At 39.7% G+C, this 16,540-nt stretch overlaps 1 protein-coding gene across 1 annotated transcript in view; it reads left to right on the forward strand.

The window, feature by feature from the left end:
- Positions 1-5,347: 5,347 nt before the first annotated feature.
- TSNAX (translin associated factor X) overlaps positions 5,348-16,540 on the forward strand; it is a 39,238-nt gene continuing 28,045 nt past the window's right edge. The window contains exons 1-4 of the mRNA XM_028104625.2: positions 5,348-5,544; positions 6,012-6,116; positions 8,412-8,526; positions 11,208-11,338. Of these exons, the coding sequence (XP_027960426.1) occupies positions 5,529-5,544; positions 6,012-6,116; positions 8,412-8,526; positions 11,208-11,338 (367 nt within the window). The 5' untranslated portion in view covers positions 5,348-5,528. The remainder of the gene's footprint in view (positions 5,545-6,011; positions 6,117-8,411; positions 8,527-11,207; positions 11,339-16,540) is intronic.

Below are 16,540 nucleotides of genomic sequence, written 5' to 3' on the forward strand. Positions count from 1 at the left end.
GTATTTCAGGTGAGAGATGATGGTAATGTGGGTAATGGGAAAACAGAATTTGGGGAGATTGATTGTAATATGAATATATGTGGAAGGTAGAGCCAATAGGATATAGTAATGAATAGTGGCTTAATCTGCTTGGGCTGCCATTAAAAAATACCATAAACTGGGTTGCTTAAATAACAGAAATTTATTTTCTCACACTCTGGAGGCTGGAGGTCCAAGATGGTCAGGTGGTGGTGAGACTTCTCTTCCTGGCTTGCAGATGGCCACCTTCTTGCTGTGTCCTCATATGGTCTTTCCTTGGTGTATGCACATGGAGAAAGAGACCACTCCCTCCCATTTTTTTGTAAGGTTGCCAGTCCTTTCAGATTAGGACCCCATCCCATGAACTTACTTAACCTTAATTACCTCCTAAAAGCCCTATCTCCAAAGATAGTCATATTGAGGGTTAGGGCTCTCACAAAGCCATTTTGGGGGATGCAATTCAGTCCATAGCAAACAGGAGGTAGAATGTGAAAGAAAGAGGAGTCAAGGATGACTCTAGTTTTTCAGTCTCATCAACTGGAAAAAGAGATTTACATTAACTTAAATAGGGAATAATACCGAAGATAAGGAAGATAATAATGCTGTCTGGGGGGGACTGGGATGTTCAATTTTGGACATGTTAATTTTGAGATAAATATTAGACACTCAAGAGATATGTGAATAAGGTAATGGGATATGGGTTTTGACTGGATATGAATTTTCTAGACCGGAGACATAAAGCGGGGTTTTATTAGATTATTGATGGCATTTAAAACCATCAGAATGAGGGGCAACAGGGTGGCTCAGTTAGTTAAGCATCTGCCTTCGGCTGGGGTCATGATCCCAGTCTTGGGATAGAGCGCCACATCAGGGCTCTCTGCTCAGTGGGGAGTCTGCTTCTCCCTCTTCCTCTGCCACTCTCCCAGCTCATTCTTTCTCTCAAATAAATAAAATCTTTTAAAAAAATCAGAATGAGGTCAACATGAGACTAAGTATAATAGAGAAGACGTCTTTTGAGAAATTGATTTTTGAGTTTGGGGAGATGAGGATGAACACAAAGGATTGAGAATTGGCTAGCGAGGGAGAAGGAGGGCCAAGAGAATGTGGTGTCTGGAAGTGGCACTGAGAAGAACTGTGTTAAATGCTGCTTATAGGTCAAGTGAGATGAGGAGTAAGTATTGATCACCAGATTTGGCATTGTGGAAGTCATTACTGATACTGGCAGCAGGAATTTCTGAGCAGTGATAGCCTGATTAGAGATGAACCAGGAGGAATGGGAATAGAGGTAGTATAAAGGTTTTATTGCAAAGAGGAGAGAGAAATGGTGGGTAAGTTGAGGTAGAAGTGGTCAGGAGACTCTTAAGATGATGTTATGACAGCAAGTTTGTATGGTGATGGGAATGATGCAGTAGAGAGCAGAAGAAAAAAAGAATAATATAGGAGAGAAAGGGGAGAATTACTAGCACACAGGGAAGAGAAAATACCCCAGCTATTTGCATGGCCCACTTGTTCACTTCCATTAGATCTATGCCCACATGTCCCCTTCTCAATGAGGTATTTTCCAATTAGCCTATTTCAATTGCAACTCACCCTCACCCCTGGCAACTCTATCCTTCATCTTTTTCTTTCCTTCACTTTATTTTTCTCTATACCAGTGATCAATTTCTAATGCTACATACTTATTTTGTCCTTGTCTGTCTCTTGTGAACAGGGATCTACAATCCTTAGAACCATACCTGTGACATGGTAGGTGCTCAAAAAATATTTGTTGAATCGTTAAGAAAATGGTTGTATCCTCTATGGCACAAATTATATTGCCAGGCATAAATTAGGCATGGAAATATTTGTGAAGATTATTAGATCTGTAAGGTTAAAGCACTTCACATCTTTTTAATTATAGATTATTAAAAATAAATTTAAGCCACATTGTTTAATGCTCTTCCTTAATAACACTTAAGTATGTCTATATATCTACATGTATATACCTATGGGATTTTAAATGTTTCCATCACTCTTTCAAAAAAAATTTTTAACAACTTTGAGATACAATTCACTTATTTATAATTCATTCATCTAAAGTGACAAATTCAATAGTTTTAAATATATTCACAGATATGTGCAACCATCATCACAATTTTAGAACAATTTATCACCTAATGAAGAAACCCCATCTACTTTAGCTATCCTTCTGTTTCCCCCCCTCCATCTCATGCCTCTCAACCCGAGGAACTGTAAATCTACTTTTTATAGATCTGTGTATTCTAAACATTTCAAATAAATGGAATCATATAATAGGTGATCTTTTGTGATGGACTTATTTCACTTAGTATGTTTTCAAGTTTCATTCATCTTGTAGCATGGATAGTATCTCATTCCTTTCTATTGCTAAACGGTTTTCTGTTAAAGAGATGTTTCACATTTTGTTTACCTATTCATCTGTTGCTGGACATTTGCTGGTTTCCACCTTTTCATTATTGTGAATAGTGCTGCTGTGAACCTTCATGTACAAGGTATACACTTAGCAGTGGAATTACTGGGTCATATGATAAGTCCATGTTTAACTTTTTGAGACTGCCAACTGTTTTCTTACAGTGGCTTCACCGTTTTACATTCCTACCAGCAATGAGAGTTCCAATTTCTTCATATTTCCACGAACACTTGTTATTTATTAAAAAAATTTTTTTTTATTATAGCCATCCTCCTGATTGTGAAGTGGTCTCTCATTGTGATTTTGCCCATCCCTTTTTATTCCCCAAATACCAGCTTCCCCTCCAGTAAAGAACTGGAAGGAAAATAATTTTCTCCTACTACGTCTTAGAATTGCTTGAAAAATAAATCTGTGAATTGGTATGTGTACACTTTACAATACCACGTCAGACCCTATAGATAGCTTTTAAATATTATGGTTATTTTAAAAATGGTCACTCGAGATTCTGGCAATTTCCCATTACCCCCCCCCCCCCAGAATTTATTTAACTGCTACGGAATAAGGTAAAAGCTAAAATAGAAAATATCTTGGGAACCTGTATTTCTTCTCTTAGTTGATTATATGCTTTTTAAAAACCTCTATCCAATTTTGATATCAGATTTTTTTTTCCTATAAAGGTGACAAATGTGAGGATTTATAAAAACAGGTGCGCTGGAAAGCTTACAGTTTTATTCAGAGTCAAATGTGGGCAATTAAAATGCAACAAGAGGAGGAGGAGGAGGAAGGAAAACCTTTCCAAAAAGTAAGGTCTTACCGAAAATGTTTACCTTCTGCTTCCCAACTTGGGGTGGTAGTTTTCCTTTAAAAACAAACAAAAATATGTTTTGCCAAATACCAAAACTATGTGTATGCATCTGAAGCAACAAAACAAGGAGACAAGGTGGAGATGCCTTCTGCAGGTTGCCAGAGGTTGAAAGGTATTTCCTGACAAAGGAGCAGCTTCAGATGGGACACCTGGCAAAACCGCATATGCAAATAAGTGCTGGGAAAGTGTCCCTGGGATTCACCTCCTTTGGTTACTTTGAGAAGTCGTTACAGGTTATGAAACTTTGTTTTCTAATCCAAACAGGTATGGGAAGCAGTGAAAAGCAGTTCAAGTAACACAGCTGTAGTTAAACACTTGAACGGTAGTGGTGGCTGGAGAACGAAATATGGCTGATCGAGGTTTTGGACAGTTGAGGTCTTCAGAGCTGCTATTCCAGTAGAATTAGGAAAAAAATACCCTTTTCTCAGACTGCGGTATAATAAATATTGACCCTAAAAATGTTCATAAGTTACTGGCTTCCTTGGACGTAGAGGGAGTCACATGAAAATGATTGTATTTATATCAGATGACCCCCCCACCCCCCCCCCAGCCCCGTGGTCAAGTTCTCTCTAATCAGAAAAGGGGGAGGGATACTGGTGGATGTCAGCAGGCTCAGACCTCCCACAAACTCGGAATTATTCTCCCCAAATCTACAAAGCAAGAGTCCTGAGTAGCCTATTTTACCCGCAAGGAAATTGTTTAATCAATTCATATATTTGAAGAGCTGCAAAGAAATGGATGCGTGGTGGCTACCTTCTCGCTTCAGAGTTGGGAGAGAGTCTAGAGATAAGCCAGAGCAGAAAACCTTCCTACTACACACTCTTGTCTTGGGTTTGAAAATACCACCATATTCTAGCCAAATTGTTTCATTTACTATTCCTTTATTCCTAAATTAACAAGGACTGTGTGTACAATACGTGCCCACAATATGGTGATTATTAAGAGACAGCGTAATAAAATATACTTGTGTGTGGGGACACTAGGCCTAAGCCACCCAATTTACCAAGTCTTACCCTGAGTTTATATCTAGAAGATGCTGGATTGCTACTTCGTTACCCACCCTGATGACGGGACGCGCATTCTTCAACAAACACACTGGCTTACAAGCGCTATGGGTTCCGGGGGTTCCGGGTGGGGGCTTATAAAATGCAGAAAGTCTAGTAAGATACGGCAGTACCTGCCCCAACTAAAAAGCTCACAACTTGGTGGTGCACACCTGTTATTACCAACCTCCCTCTCTTCTTTTTTGGAGCACGACGTTGGAAATGGGTATGAAGGCTCATATTTAACTGAGCATTTACTATGCGAAAGGACAATCTTCAGGAAGCCTTCGTATTAACTCCATTTGGTTCTCAAATAAGCCTACGACGCAGGGACTATTCTATCCCTATTGCACAGATAAACAGGACAGAGATTAATTACCCGCAAGTTCACACACCCATGAAACCGAGTAAAGCGAGACCCCGCGGACGGGGGAGGCGCAGAAGGGAGGGGAGGGGGCAAGGGGAGGAGCATAGAGGGCGGGCTTTACCTCCGTCAGGACGCCGCTAACGCCATCCGCTCACTGATTTGCATATCCCCATCTCTTTACCTGCTAGCGTCACCGGCAGGGATGGAAAGTTTAAACTCCCACCTCCGTAGGGTTCGGCCTCGAAGGAGAAAACCTTCCCATAGGCGATCGAGGGTTCGCTTCTTCCTCACAGCCTGGTCGGGAGAGCCGGAGGGCCGGCTCCCGCAGGCGAACTACAACCCCCATTACTCCCCGCGCGGAAGGCTGGGTCCACGCGGAGGGAACGTGGGGGTGTTCCAAGGCTGCCTTGGGGTGGGGGGTGAAAATTACGTACATCTTCCGCCGCTTTTCTACCTTCACACAGGCCTCTCCTCCATCATCTGTTTTATCAACAGAGCGTGCAATGAAGCGTGTAGAGTCGCTCTGTCTTCAGGCGCAGCAGAGGGCAGGCACGACGACGGCGCGGGCGCGAGGTCCCCGGGCCGCGCGCGGGGCGGAGTCAGTGGCGGTGGGGCCGGGGTGCAGGCCGGAAGTGTGCGAAGGCGGAGGAAGAGGCGTGAGTGGTTGCGGGCGCGCGCTTCCGGCCAGTGCGTCGACGTCGGCCGGCTGCAAAGGGGTCCTCGGCAGGCTCTCCGGCCGGCACCTTACGCATTCCGCTGGCTCCAAGGCCCTCAGTCTCCGTTCATCTCGCAGTAGGCCGTGACGACATGAGCAGCAAAGAAGGTGGCGTCCTCAGCGGCCCTGGGCGTTATTTATTAAGAGGGGGCGGATCTCCATCCATTTTGTTGGATTTTACACTTCTCTTCAGCCTTGAGGGATGCCCTCTCCCCATACAGGCTCCGGGGCGGCGGCCCCAGTGATTTCCCGGCCACACTGGTCGTCTTTACACCTCGCCTTTTTTTTTTTTTTTTAAAATCCTCGAGCTGTGTTTTTTTAATCTTAGTTCGGTAATTGCTCCACCTTGTGCCAGATCAGGGAAGCCATTGGTGGAGCCCCGGGTGAGGTGAGCTTAAGGTTTGGGGAAAAAAAAGGCAGGGCTGTTGTTCTGTCAGTCCGCTGAGAGAGCCTCTAAGGCGAGGGCCCCGTGGGCGCTGGTTTGAGAGAAAGGAAGGGGTTAGCAGACCTTAGGTTTTGTCAACTCCTGATGGTGGAAGTGTCCTATCCAACTTTTTTCTCCTTCTCTACGTAAGGATCAGGAGGGTTCAGGAAAAGGAAGCATGACAATTTCCCACATAACCAGAGAAGAGAAGGGAAGGATGTTAATTCATCTTCACCTGTGATGTTGGCCTTCAAATGTAAGTTCTCTGTAATGGAAGTTGGCGAAGGGAAGAGAACGAAAGAGGTTGTAGCAAGGATAATTTAGACATGTGCACACAAAAAAAGTCCGTCAGAATGTGAGATGTGCCTGTGTGACTCTTTTTTACTTTTCTTGGAGGTTTTGCTCTGGTGCTGGGTCTGCCATTAAAGTCGAGATCACTCAAGTGTTGACTTTTTTTTATTACAGTTCTACAGGTAAACATTAGTTAACATCAGAAATGCCACATAACTAAAAATTACTGTGTACCCGGTATACAAATATGTATCAGGTGTGTATGTCAGGTATATATACACGCACATATATTTAATTAGTTAACTTTTAGGCATGTATTGGTTTTGTTTCCTCAACTAGACTTTTGAAGACCGGGATTACAATTTTTGTTTTGACTGTAACACTTTGCACAGAGTGGGAACTCATCTATTAGTAAATCATATACATGTTACATATACACTATACATGTATAATGTGTATGTGTGTGTATATGTGTTACTGACAGTCCTCCTTTTAACTTGGTCAAGTTGCTCCTTATTTCAAAACAAAACATAAAACAAAATTCTCCTTCCTGTCATCCTGGATCCACCTTCCTGTACCTTATGGTTTCTGTGGTTCAGGAACCTGAGAATGCCTGAGCTGTTGATTCTAACTCCCACTTATCTGAAGGCTGGATTGGGGCTGGAGCATCCACAGCAATTGACAAGTTAGGCCGTCTGCCAACAACCAGCTCTCAGTCCTCACATGGAGCCCCCCCATCGTGCTACTTGAGTGTCCTAATGTCATGGCATCTAGCTTCCCCGGTCAGCAAGGAGGAAACCACAATCTCCTTATGTCCTGATCATAATACATGGTCACTTTTGCTACATTCTGTTAGAAATGAGGCAATTTAAAAACTGCTTCATGTTTAAAGGGAAGGGAATTAGGTTCCACCTTTTGAAGGGAGTCTTAAATAATTTCTGGGCACGTTTTAAAACCACGGCACCTACAGTGATCTTCAGAGGTATAAGACAACTTGTAATTGAGAGTATTGATAAAATTGTATACGCAGTGGAGAAAATGCAGTGGGCCAAGTATTCCCTACCCTTATACTCTGACACACCTCATACAGAGCAGCTGTTTCCAAGCATATGTTGCTTTTGTATGTTTCTGTTTGCCTTTTCACACATAGTTCTTTAAGCTCGAAATTGCTTCTAAATTGCTGCCCCCATTGTCTGGTGAACTATGGTTTTCTTCATGACCTAGCTCAACTTCCTTGGAAGCTGTTTTGATTTTTCTCTCAAGCAAGTTTATTGGCAGACGTTGCATTTATTCATTATCCATTCATCCATTTAGTTACGAAATTTATTGAGCATCTACTCTAGAATGTGTTAGTAGTAAACAAGAAAAATGTGGTTCCTGCTTTCCTGAACCTTTACATATATTTATTATGTGTTTTATTTATTTGTTTACATCTTTGTCTTTCACTGGACTATGCTCCTTGAGGATAGGAATTGTCTTATTTAACTTTGTATTTATAGTATCTAATTCACAATGGTCATTAATACTTAATGAAAGCTTTTGATAGCCTTTAAGTATTAGGCAAAATCCCAGCTTAATTATCTCAGTAATAAAAGAGCAGATGTATTTGATCCTTGTCAACCTGTTAATTTGGTTAATAGTTTATTCAAGTTCTGGATTTTTTTAACTCATGCAAAATACATCTCTGTACTCCCTATAGGACAGGCAGTTTGCTAGGTCTTTGGCATGGCGATGCTTTTGAAAGAAAGTGGTGACTAATTAAGAGTTAAGTGGTTTATGGGTATTTCAGTCACTGGGGCTTAGAAATTCAGAAAATGTCCTTAAAAGTTATAAACTTTTAATTAAAAAGAAATCCAGGTTTTTTTGGGGAGAGATAATATTGCATGTGGTCGGGTGATTTTAAAAAAGTTATGTAACTTACATAGTTGGAAGTAATTTTTGTAAGTCTCCTGTGATAATTCTATGATAACGATCTCATGTTTACTAGATGAGGTTTTTTTGTTTGTTTGTTTGTTTTTAACAATATATACATCTTACTGTGAGGCTGTGAGTGGTAAAACCCAGTTAAAGCATACCTGTGTTTAAAGAGAATATTTTGGTTACTAGCAGTCTTTGATTTCCAGGTACTTTAAAAATAAATGAGATGATATGCTCTTCATTTTTATAGAGTAAGTAAGAGTTGCTTTATTGTGCGTAACAGTGTTGTTTGATAGGCTTGAAGCATAGAATATGCATGCTTATGGTTGTAATAATGTGTTAGCATTTCAGCAGGAACTTGATGCAAGACATGACAAATATGAGAGACTTGTGAAACTTAGTCGGGATATAACTGTTGAAAGTAAAAGGACCATTTTTCTCCTCCACAGGATTACAAGGTGAGTAAATATCTTAAAAGTTTGTTACAGTTGCATACAGTTTGATATGTATTATATATGTATTTTGTAATGCTTTATACCTCAGTGGACAGTAACTTACTGTTAGAATATTCCATGATTTATTCTATGAACCCTGGGATCAGAAGTTAGCAGCAAGTAGTTTTTTTTTTTTTTTTTAAGAGAGCCAGCCAGCATGAGCTGAGGGGGAGGGGAAAGAGGAGAGGGAGAGAGAGAATCTTAAGCAGGCTCCATGCGCACTGTAGAGCTAATGTGGGCTCAGTCCCACAATCCTGAGATCATGACCTGAGCCAAAAATCAAGAGTCCTAAGTGGACTAAGCCACTTAGCATTCCAGTGGCAAGTAGATTTTAAGAATAAATATTTTAATCAGTATAGGAAGGGAAAGTTCCTATTTTCAGAGCAGCTAGGGATTTTGTGTTAAGATCACTCAGTGATACAGGTGTTGTTTGTGAAAATATTAAATTTCTAATGGTTTATTAGAGCCTGTTAAAGCCTTACTAGTTGATAACATGCAGAATTTTATATTAGGTCAGTGTTGAAATCTGCTTTATTTATCTTCCTATTCATTGTTCAATTCATTGCAATCTGCTTTTCTGCCTCACAACTTTTGAAATTGCCCAGTTACTCTCATATTGCTAAATCTAGCACATACTCTTCTTATTTTACGTTTTTTTAGCATATGTACTATTGACTGCTTAATTCTTCTTTAGAACTTCCTTTTCCTTCAGCTCTGAGGCATCTTTTCTTTGAAATTTCTTTCTGTAAGATTATTTTATTTTATTTTTCTATGTAGGCTCTATATATATCCTGGATTCCTTGGTTGCAAATAAAAGAAACCAGCTTATGAGGCGCCTAGTGGCTCAGTTGGTTAAATGTCCAACTCTTGGTTTTGCCTCAGGTCGTGCTCTCGTGGTCAGGCGATCGAGCCCCATGTTGGGCTCTGCACTCAGGGTGGAGTCTGCTGGAGATCCTCTACCTCTGACCACCCCCCCTCCCCTGCTCATGTGCGTACATGTTCTCTCTCAAATAAATAAATTAAAAAAAAAAAACAACCAGCTTAAACTACCCTAAGCAGAAGAGGGAAATGAATTATAGAGATTCAGGAATATCTTATGAATGCAGCTAGGTATCTTTATCTTCCATCTTTGCTTTGTGTTTGCTTCCTATTTCATTTAATTGGCTTTCTTTGCTTCTCTGTTTTACATGAGCTTAGAAGGTGCCCACCCGGTGAATAACTCCCAAAGAGAGACTCTTGTTAAAAATTACAGATGCCTCTAGAAGGATTTACAGTATATATCTTATAAAGTGTTTAAGGAAGTCCAGATATAATTTATCATCTTTTTATTATTAAAAATATTACTGGGGGCACGGTGGTGGCCCAGTCAGTGAAGCCTCTGCCTTTGGCTCAGGTCATGATCTCCAGGTTCTGGCATCGAGCCCCGCATCGGGCTCCCTGCTGAGCGGGGAGCCTGCTTCTCCCTTCCTCCTCCCCCTGCTTGTGCTCTCTCTCGCTGTCTCTCTCAATCAAATGAATAAATAAAATCTTTAAAAAAAATATTACTGAAGTATTCTAGTCACTCATTTACAACTTTTAATAATGTGCTAATAGTTTAGTTTTTATTCTATTTTATTTATTTTATTCTATTAAGTGGAAGTGAATTTGCCATACATAGATTTACTGGAATGTGGCACTGTTAACTTTGTTTTATCTTACCTGACTCTAAAATTAGTTTTTGCTTGTTTTTTTAATGAATTCTCAGCTTATATTACAGAAAGATTTTAAGTTATTCTTGAACTTGAGCTTGTATTATGGAAAGAAGCAACACTGTTTCGACTAATTATGAACACTTTTTCAATACAAATTGCAATTTTGTTATTTTTTTTTACAATTTGATTCTTTTTTTTTAAAGATTTTATTTATTTATTTGACAGAGAGAGACACAGCAAGCGAGAGAGAACACGAGGGGGGGAGTGGGAGAGGGAGAAGCAGGCTTCCCGCCGAGCAGGGAGCCTGATGCGGGGCTCGATCCCAGGACCCTGGGATCATGACCTGAGCTGAAGGCAGACGCTTAACGACTGAGCCACCCAGGCGCCCCTACAAATTGCAATTTTAAAAGAATTGATATTAGTATTCAGCAGTTTAAAGAAATAATAGAACTGTGATGGGATCTTAATATTTTAGAAAAAGCCATGTTATTGTGTAAAGTCATCTTTTAAGTATTTCTCCATCAAAAACAATACATTGTTATTATAGTAAACTTAGGAAGTAATAGTCTTTAGGAAAATAATAAATTGTATAAAAGTAAAGATACTGAATGAAATAAGTCAGTCATAATACTCAGCTACTGTAAGTGGGCAGATTTCATATTTTATACACATATTTTATATATATACATATATATATTTTTTTTTTAAAGCTCTGTGCCCAATGTGGTGCTTGAACTCCTGCCCCTGAGATTAAGAGTCGCATGCGCTACCAACTGAGCCAGCCAGGCACCCCTGATTTTACATATTTTTAATAAAATATAATTGTGGTTTTGAGTTAGAAGTATCCAGATACAATATTTATTTAGCCCTGTGTTCATTGGTGTTTAGATCATTTCAGTTTTTCACTAAAGCATCTGGCTGATATTCTAAAAGTTCCCAATATCTTGATTATAGTGCTCCTGATACGGAAGAGATATTGACTGATTCAGAAATTAAATTGGATGGTGTTAGACAAAAGATATTGCAAGTAGCCCAAGAGCTCTCAGGAGAAGACATGCATCAATTTCATAGAGCCATTACTACAGGTAAGTGTAGGTTCATTTCAGTGGTAACGTTAAAAAAAAAAACAATAGCAACAGTGTGTTACATGATTAATGTGTGAGTTGCATGAATTTTAATTGACACTTGGTGAAATGTTATTGGCTTTAAAAATTGGGACTTTGATATAAAGACAATCCAAAAACGTTTAATTGGCTTTATTATTTTAATTATGTAGAATAGTCATTGATAGATTTTAATAAAGTCATTGAAAAAACGGACCTAACAGAATGAACTTTATTCTTGATTGTGTAGGGTGTATTCAGACAGGGCACATCTCATTTCCCACTGTGGGTATATCTCACTGGTGGTTCTGAGTTTCAATTTAAGTAGGCTTATAAAAGAGAATATATTGCCTAGCCAGGTGGACCTAGCATCTCATAGTGTGACTCCATACTGGAATTTTAGGATACTACTGGGTTTTATATAAACACAAATCACTTTATATATATATATATATACACAAATCGGTCACATAAATATTTAAAGTGCTTGGTTCTTTTCATCCTTTTCTTAATGTGAATTCATTGACAGGAGAGGTACTATATAATTCAAAAAGATAAAGTCAAAGGTGGATTCATATTTATAGAAGAATGTGAAAGTTCTGTTTCTATCATATAGCTGATTCCACTGAACTCAGGGCATTTCATCATGAGGAATGAGTTTATGTGGTACCTGCTCAGTGTGTCCGGTTTTAGTGTGAACATTTATAATGTTTCAGAAATGTCAACCTGTAGTATGTTTAAATGTCTTTTGTTGTTGTTGCTCAGTAATTATATATATAGTTGACCCTTGAACAATGGGTCAGGACTATGGGTGCTGACTCCTCACACAGCCAAATATCTACATAAACTTTTGACTCCCCCAAAACTTAACTACCAATAGCCTCCTATTGACTGGAAGTGGTACTGATAATATGAACAGTCTGTTAACATGTTATTTTTTTTTTTTTTAAGATTTGATTTATTTGACAGATAGACACAGCAAGAAAGGGAACACAAGCAGTGGGAGTGGGAGAGGGAGAAGCAGGCTTCCCACGGAGCAGGGAGCCTGATGCAGGGCTCGATCCCAGGATCATGAGATCATGACCCAAGCTGAAGGCAGTCGCTTAACTGACTGAGCCACCTAGGTGCCCCTAAAACAAGCCTCTTGAAGGAAACATGAGAATATCTTCGTGATCTTGTAGTAGAAAACGTTTTTTTTGAAATGACACTAACATTAACTGATAAAGGAAAAATGGATCATTTGGATTTCATTAAAATTAAGACATCATTTATCAGAAGACATCATTAAAGTGAAAAGGCAAGCTGAAGTCTGAAGAGAAGACACACACATACCTTGGATAAAGGACTCACATAGAGAATATATAAAGAATTCCTACAAATCAACAAGAAGACATGCAATTTTAAAAATTGGACAGGGGTGCCTGGCTGGCTCAGCAGGCAGAGCTTGTGATTCTTGATCTCTGGGTCATGAGTTCGAGCCCCATGTTGGGTGTAGAGATTACTTTAGAAAAAATGGACAAAAAACTTCAACGGGCCTCAGAATAAATATTCATACAGCTAATAAGCGTATGAAAAGGTGCTGAGCATATTCACTAGAGTCATGCAAAGTAAAGCCAAATGAGATGCCATTTACTCACCTGCAAGATGAAATTATAAATATGAGTGACAATACCATTTTAAAAAGTTTTGGCAGTATTTAGCTAAAAATATGTGTCTACTGCATGATCCCTTCTGGGGATGTACCCAATAGTGAGGCTCATGTCACCAAAAGACATATGCAAGAAAGCTGGTAACAGCTGTAGTGATAATATCCTAAAACTGAAAAATGACCCAAGATGTCCATCAACAGGAGGATGGATAAATTGTGGTATAATTGTATGTGTAATAACTATGTAGCAATAAAAAATGATAAGCATGCATGCCAGCAAATATGAGTATCACATACATTCTGTTGGGCAAAATAAGCAGACACAAAGGAGTGTCTGCTGTTAATTCCATTTAAGTGACGTTCAAAAAGAGGCAAAATTAATATAAGGAGTTAAAAGGCAGGATAGTGGTTACCTGGGAGTGGAGGTTGGGGGCAGGTGTTACTGATTAGAGGCATGAAGGAACCTTCTGGAGTGATAAAAATGTTTTGTACTTTTAGCTGGGTGATGTTAAATAGTGTACACATAGTAAAAATTCACTGAGTTACGTATTTAAGATTTATACAATTTAAATAAATTATAACTTTTTTCTTTAAATTTTTTATTGTTATGTTAATCACCATACACTACATCATTAGTTTTGATGTGTTCCATGATTCATTATTTGCATATAACACCCAGTGCTCCACGCAGAACGTGCCCTCTTTAATACCCATTACCAGGCTAACCCATCCCCCCACCCCCACCCCTCTAGAACCTTCAGTTTGTTATTCAGAGTCCGCCCTCTCTCATGGTTCGTCTCCCCCTCCGATTTCTCCCCCTTCATCCTTCCCCTCCTGCTATCTTCTTTTTTTTTTCTTAACATATATTGCATTATTTGTTTCAGAGGTATAGGTCTGTGATTCAACAGTCTTGCACAATTCACAGCGCTCACCATAGCACATACCCTCCCCAGTGTCTGTCACCCAGCCACCCCATCCCTCCTAAACCACCCCCACTCCAGCAACCCTCAGTTTCTTTCCTGAGATTAAGAATTCCTCATATCAGTGAGTTCATATGATACATGTCTTTCTCTGATTTATTTCACTGAGCATAACACCCTCCAGTTCTATCCACGTCGTTGCAAATGGCAAGATCTCATTCCTTTTGATGGCTGCAAAATATTCCATCGTGTGTGTGTGTGTATATATATATGTATATACATATATGTGTGTGTGTGTGTGTGTGTGTGTGTATGTATATATATCTCACATCTTTATCCATTCACCTGTCGATGGACATCTTCACTCTTTCCACAGTTTGACTATTGTGGACATTGTTGCTATAAACATCAGGGTGCACATACCCTTCGGATCCCTACGTTTGTATCCTTGGGGTAAATACCCAGTAGTGCAATTGCTGGGTCATAGGGTAGCTCTATTTTCAACTGTTTGAGGAACCTCCATACTGTTTTCCAGAGTGACTGCACCAGCTTGCATTCCCACCAACAGTGTAGGAGGGTTCCCCTTTCTCCACATCCCCGCCAACATCTGTCGTTTCCTGACTTGTTATTTTTAGCCATTCTGACTGGTGTGAGGTGGTATCTCATTGAGGTTTTGATTTGGATTTCCCTGATGCCGAGCGATGTTGAGCACTTTTTCACGTGTCTGTTGGCCATTTGGATGTTTTCTTTGGAAAAAAGTCTGTTCATGTCTTCTGCCCATTTCTTGATTGGATTATTTGTTTTTTGGGTATTGAGTTTGATAAGTTCTTTATAGATTTTGAATACTAGCCCTTTATGTGATATGTCATTTGGAAATATCTTCTCCCATTCTGTCGGTTGTCTTTTCATTTTGTGGACTGTTTCCTTTGCTGTGCAAAAGCTTTTTATCTTGATGAAATCCCAATAGTTCATTTTTGCCCTGGCTTCCCTTGCCTTTGGCGATGTTTCTAGGAAGAAGTTGCTGCGGCTGAGGTCGAAGAGGTTGCTGCCTGTGTTCTTTAGGATTTTGATGGACTCCTGTCTCACATTTAGGTCTTTCAACCATTTGGACTCTATTTTTGTGTGCAGTGTAAGGAAATCGTCCAGTTTCATTGTTCTGCACGTGGCTGTCCGATTTTCCCAACACCATTTGTTGAAGAGACTGTCTTTTTTCCATTGGACATTCTTTCCTGCTTTGTCAAAGATTAGTTGACCATAGCATTGAGGGTCCGTTTCTGGGCTCTTGATTCTGTTCCATTGATCGATGTGTCTGTTTTTGTGCCAGTACCATACTGTCTTGATGATGACAGCTTTGTAATAGAGCTGGAAGTCCGGAATTGTGATGCCGCCAGCATTGCTTTTCTTTCTCAACTTTCCTCTGGCTATTCAGGGTCTTTTCTGGTTCCATACAAATTTTAGGATTATTTGTTCCATTTCTTTGAAAAAAGTGGATGGTATTTTGATGGGGATTGCATTGAATGTGTAGATTGCTCTAGGTAGCATGGACATCTTCACAATATTTGTTCTTCCAATCCATGAGCATGGAACGTTTTTCCATTCCTTTGTGTCTTCCTCAATTTCTTTCATGAGTATTTTATAGTTTTCTGAGTACAGATCCTTTGCCTCTTTGGTTAGATTTATTCCTAGGTATCTTATGGTTTTGGGTGCAGTTGTAAATGGGATCGACTCCTTGATTTGTCTCTCTTCTGTCTTGTTGTTGGTGTCTAGGAATGCCACTGATTTCTGTGCATTGATTTTATATCCTGCCACTTGACTGAATTCCTGTATGAGTTCTAGCAGTTTTGGGGTGGAGTCTTTTGGGTTTTCCACATAAAGTATCACATCATCTGCAAACAGTGAGAGTTTGACTTCTTTGCCGATTTGGATGCCTTTGATTTCTTTTTCTTGTCTGATTGCTGTGGCTAGGACTTCTAATACTATGTTGAATAGCAGTGGTGAGAGTGGACATCCCTGCCGCGTTCCTGACCTTAGGGGGAAAGCTCTCAGTTTTTCCCCATTGAGAATGATATTTGCTGTAGGTTTTTCATAGATGGCTTTTATGATATTGAGGTATGTACCCTCTATCCCTATACTCTGAAGAGTTTTGATCAAGAAAGGATGCTGTACTTTGTCAAATGCTTTTTCTGCATCTATTGAGAGGATCATATGATTCTTGTTCTCTCTTTTGTTAATGTATTGTATCACGTTGATTGATTTGCGGATGGTTGAACCATCCTTGCAGCCCAGGGATAAATCCCACTTGGTCGTGGTGAATAATCCTTTTAATGTACTGTTGGATCCTATTGGCTAGTATTTTGGTGAGAATTTTTGCATCCATGTTCATCAAGGATATTGGTCTGTCATTCTCCTTTTTGATGGGGTCTTTGTCTGGTTTGGGGATCAAGGTAATGGTGGCCTCATAAAACAAGTTTGGAAGTTTTCCTTCCATTTCTATTTTTTGGAACAGTTTCAGGAGAATAGGTATTAATTCTTCCTTAAATGTTTGGTAGAATTCCCCTGGGAAGCCATCTGGCCCTGGGATCTTGTTTGTTGGGAGATTTTTGATGACTGCCTCAA

Source organism: Eumetopias jubatus, unplaced genomic scaffold, assembly GCF_037043125.1.
Source record: "Eumetopias jubatus isolate StellerSeaLion01/CBP00866 unplaced genomic scaffold, mEumJub1_p1.0 scaffold_17, whole genome shotgun sequence".
Taxonomy (NCBI): Eukaryota; Metazoa; Chordata; class Mammalia; order Carnivora; family Otariidae; genus Eumetopias; species Eumetopias jubatus.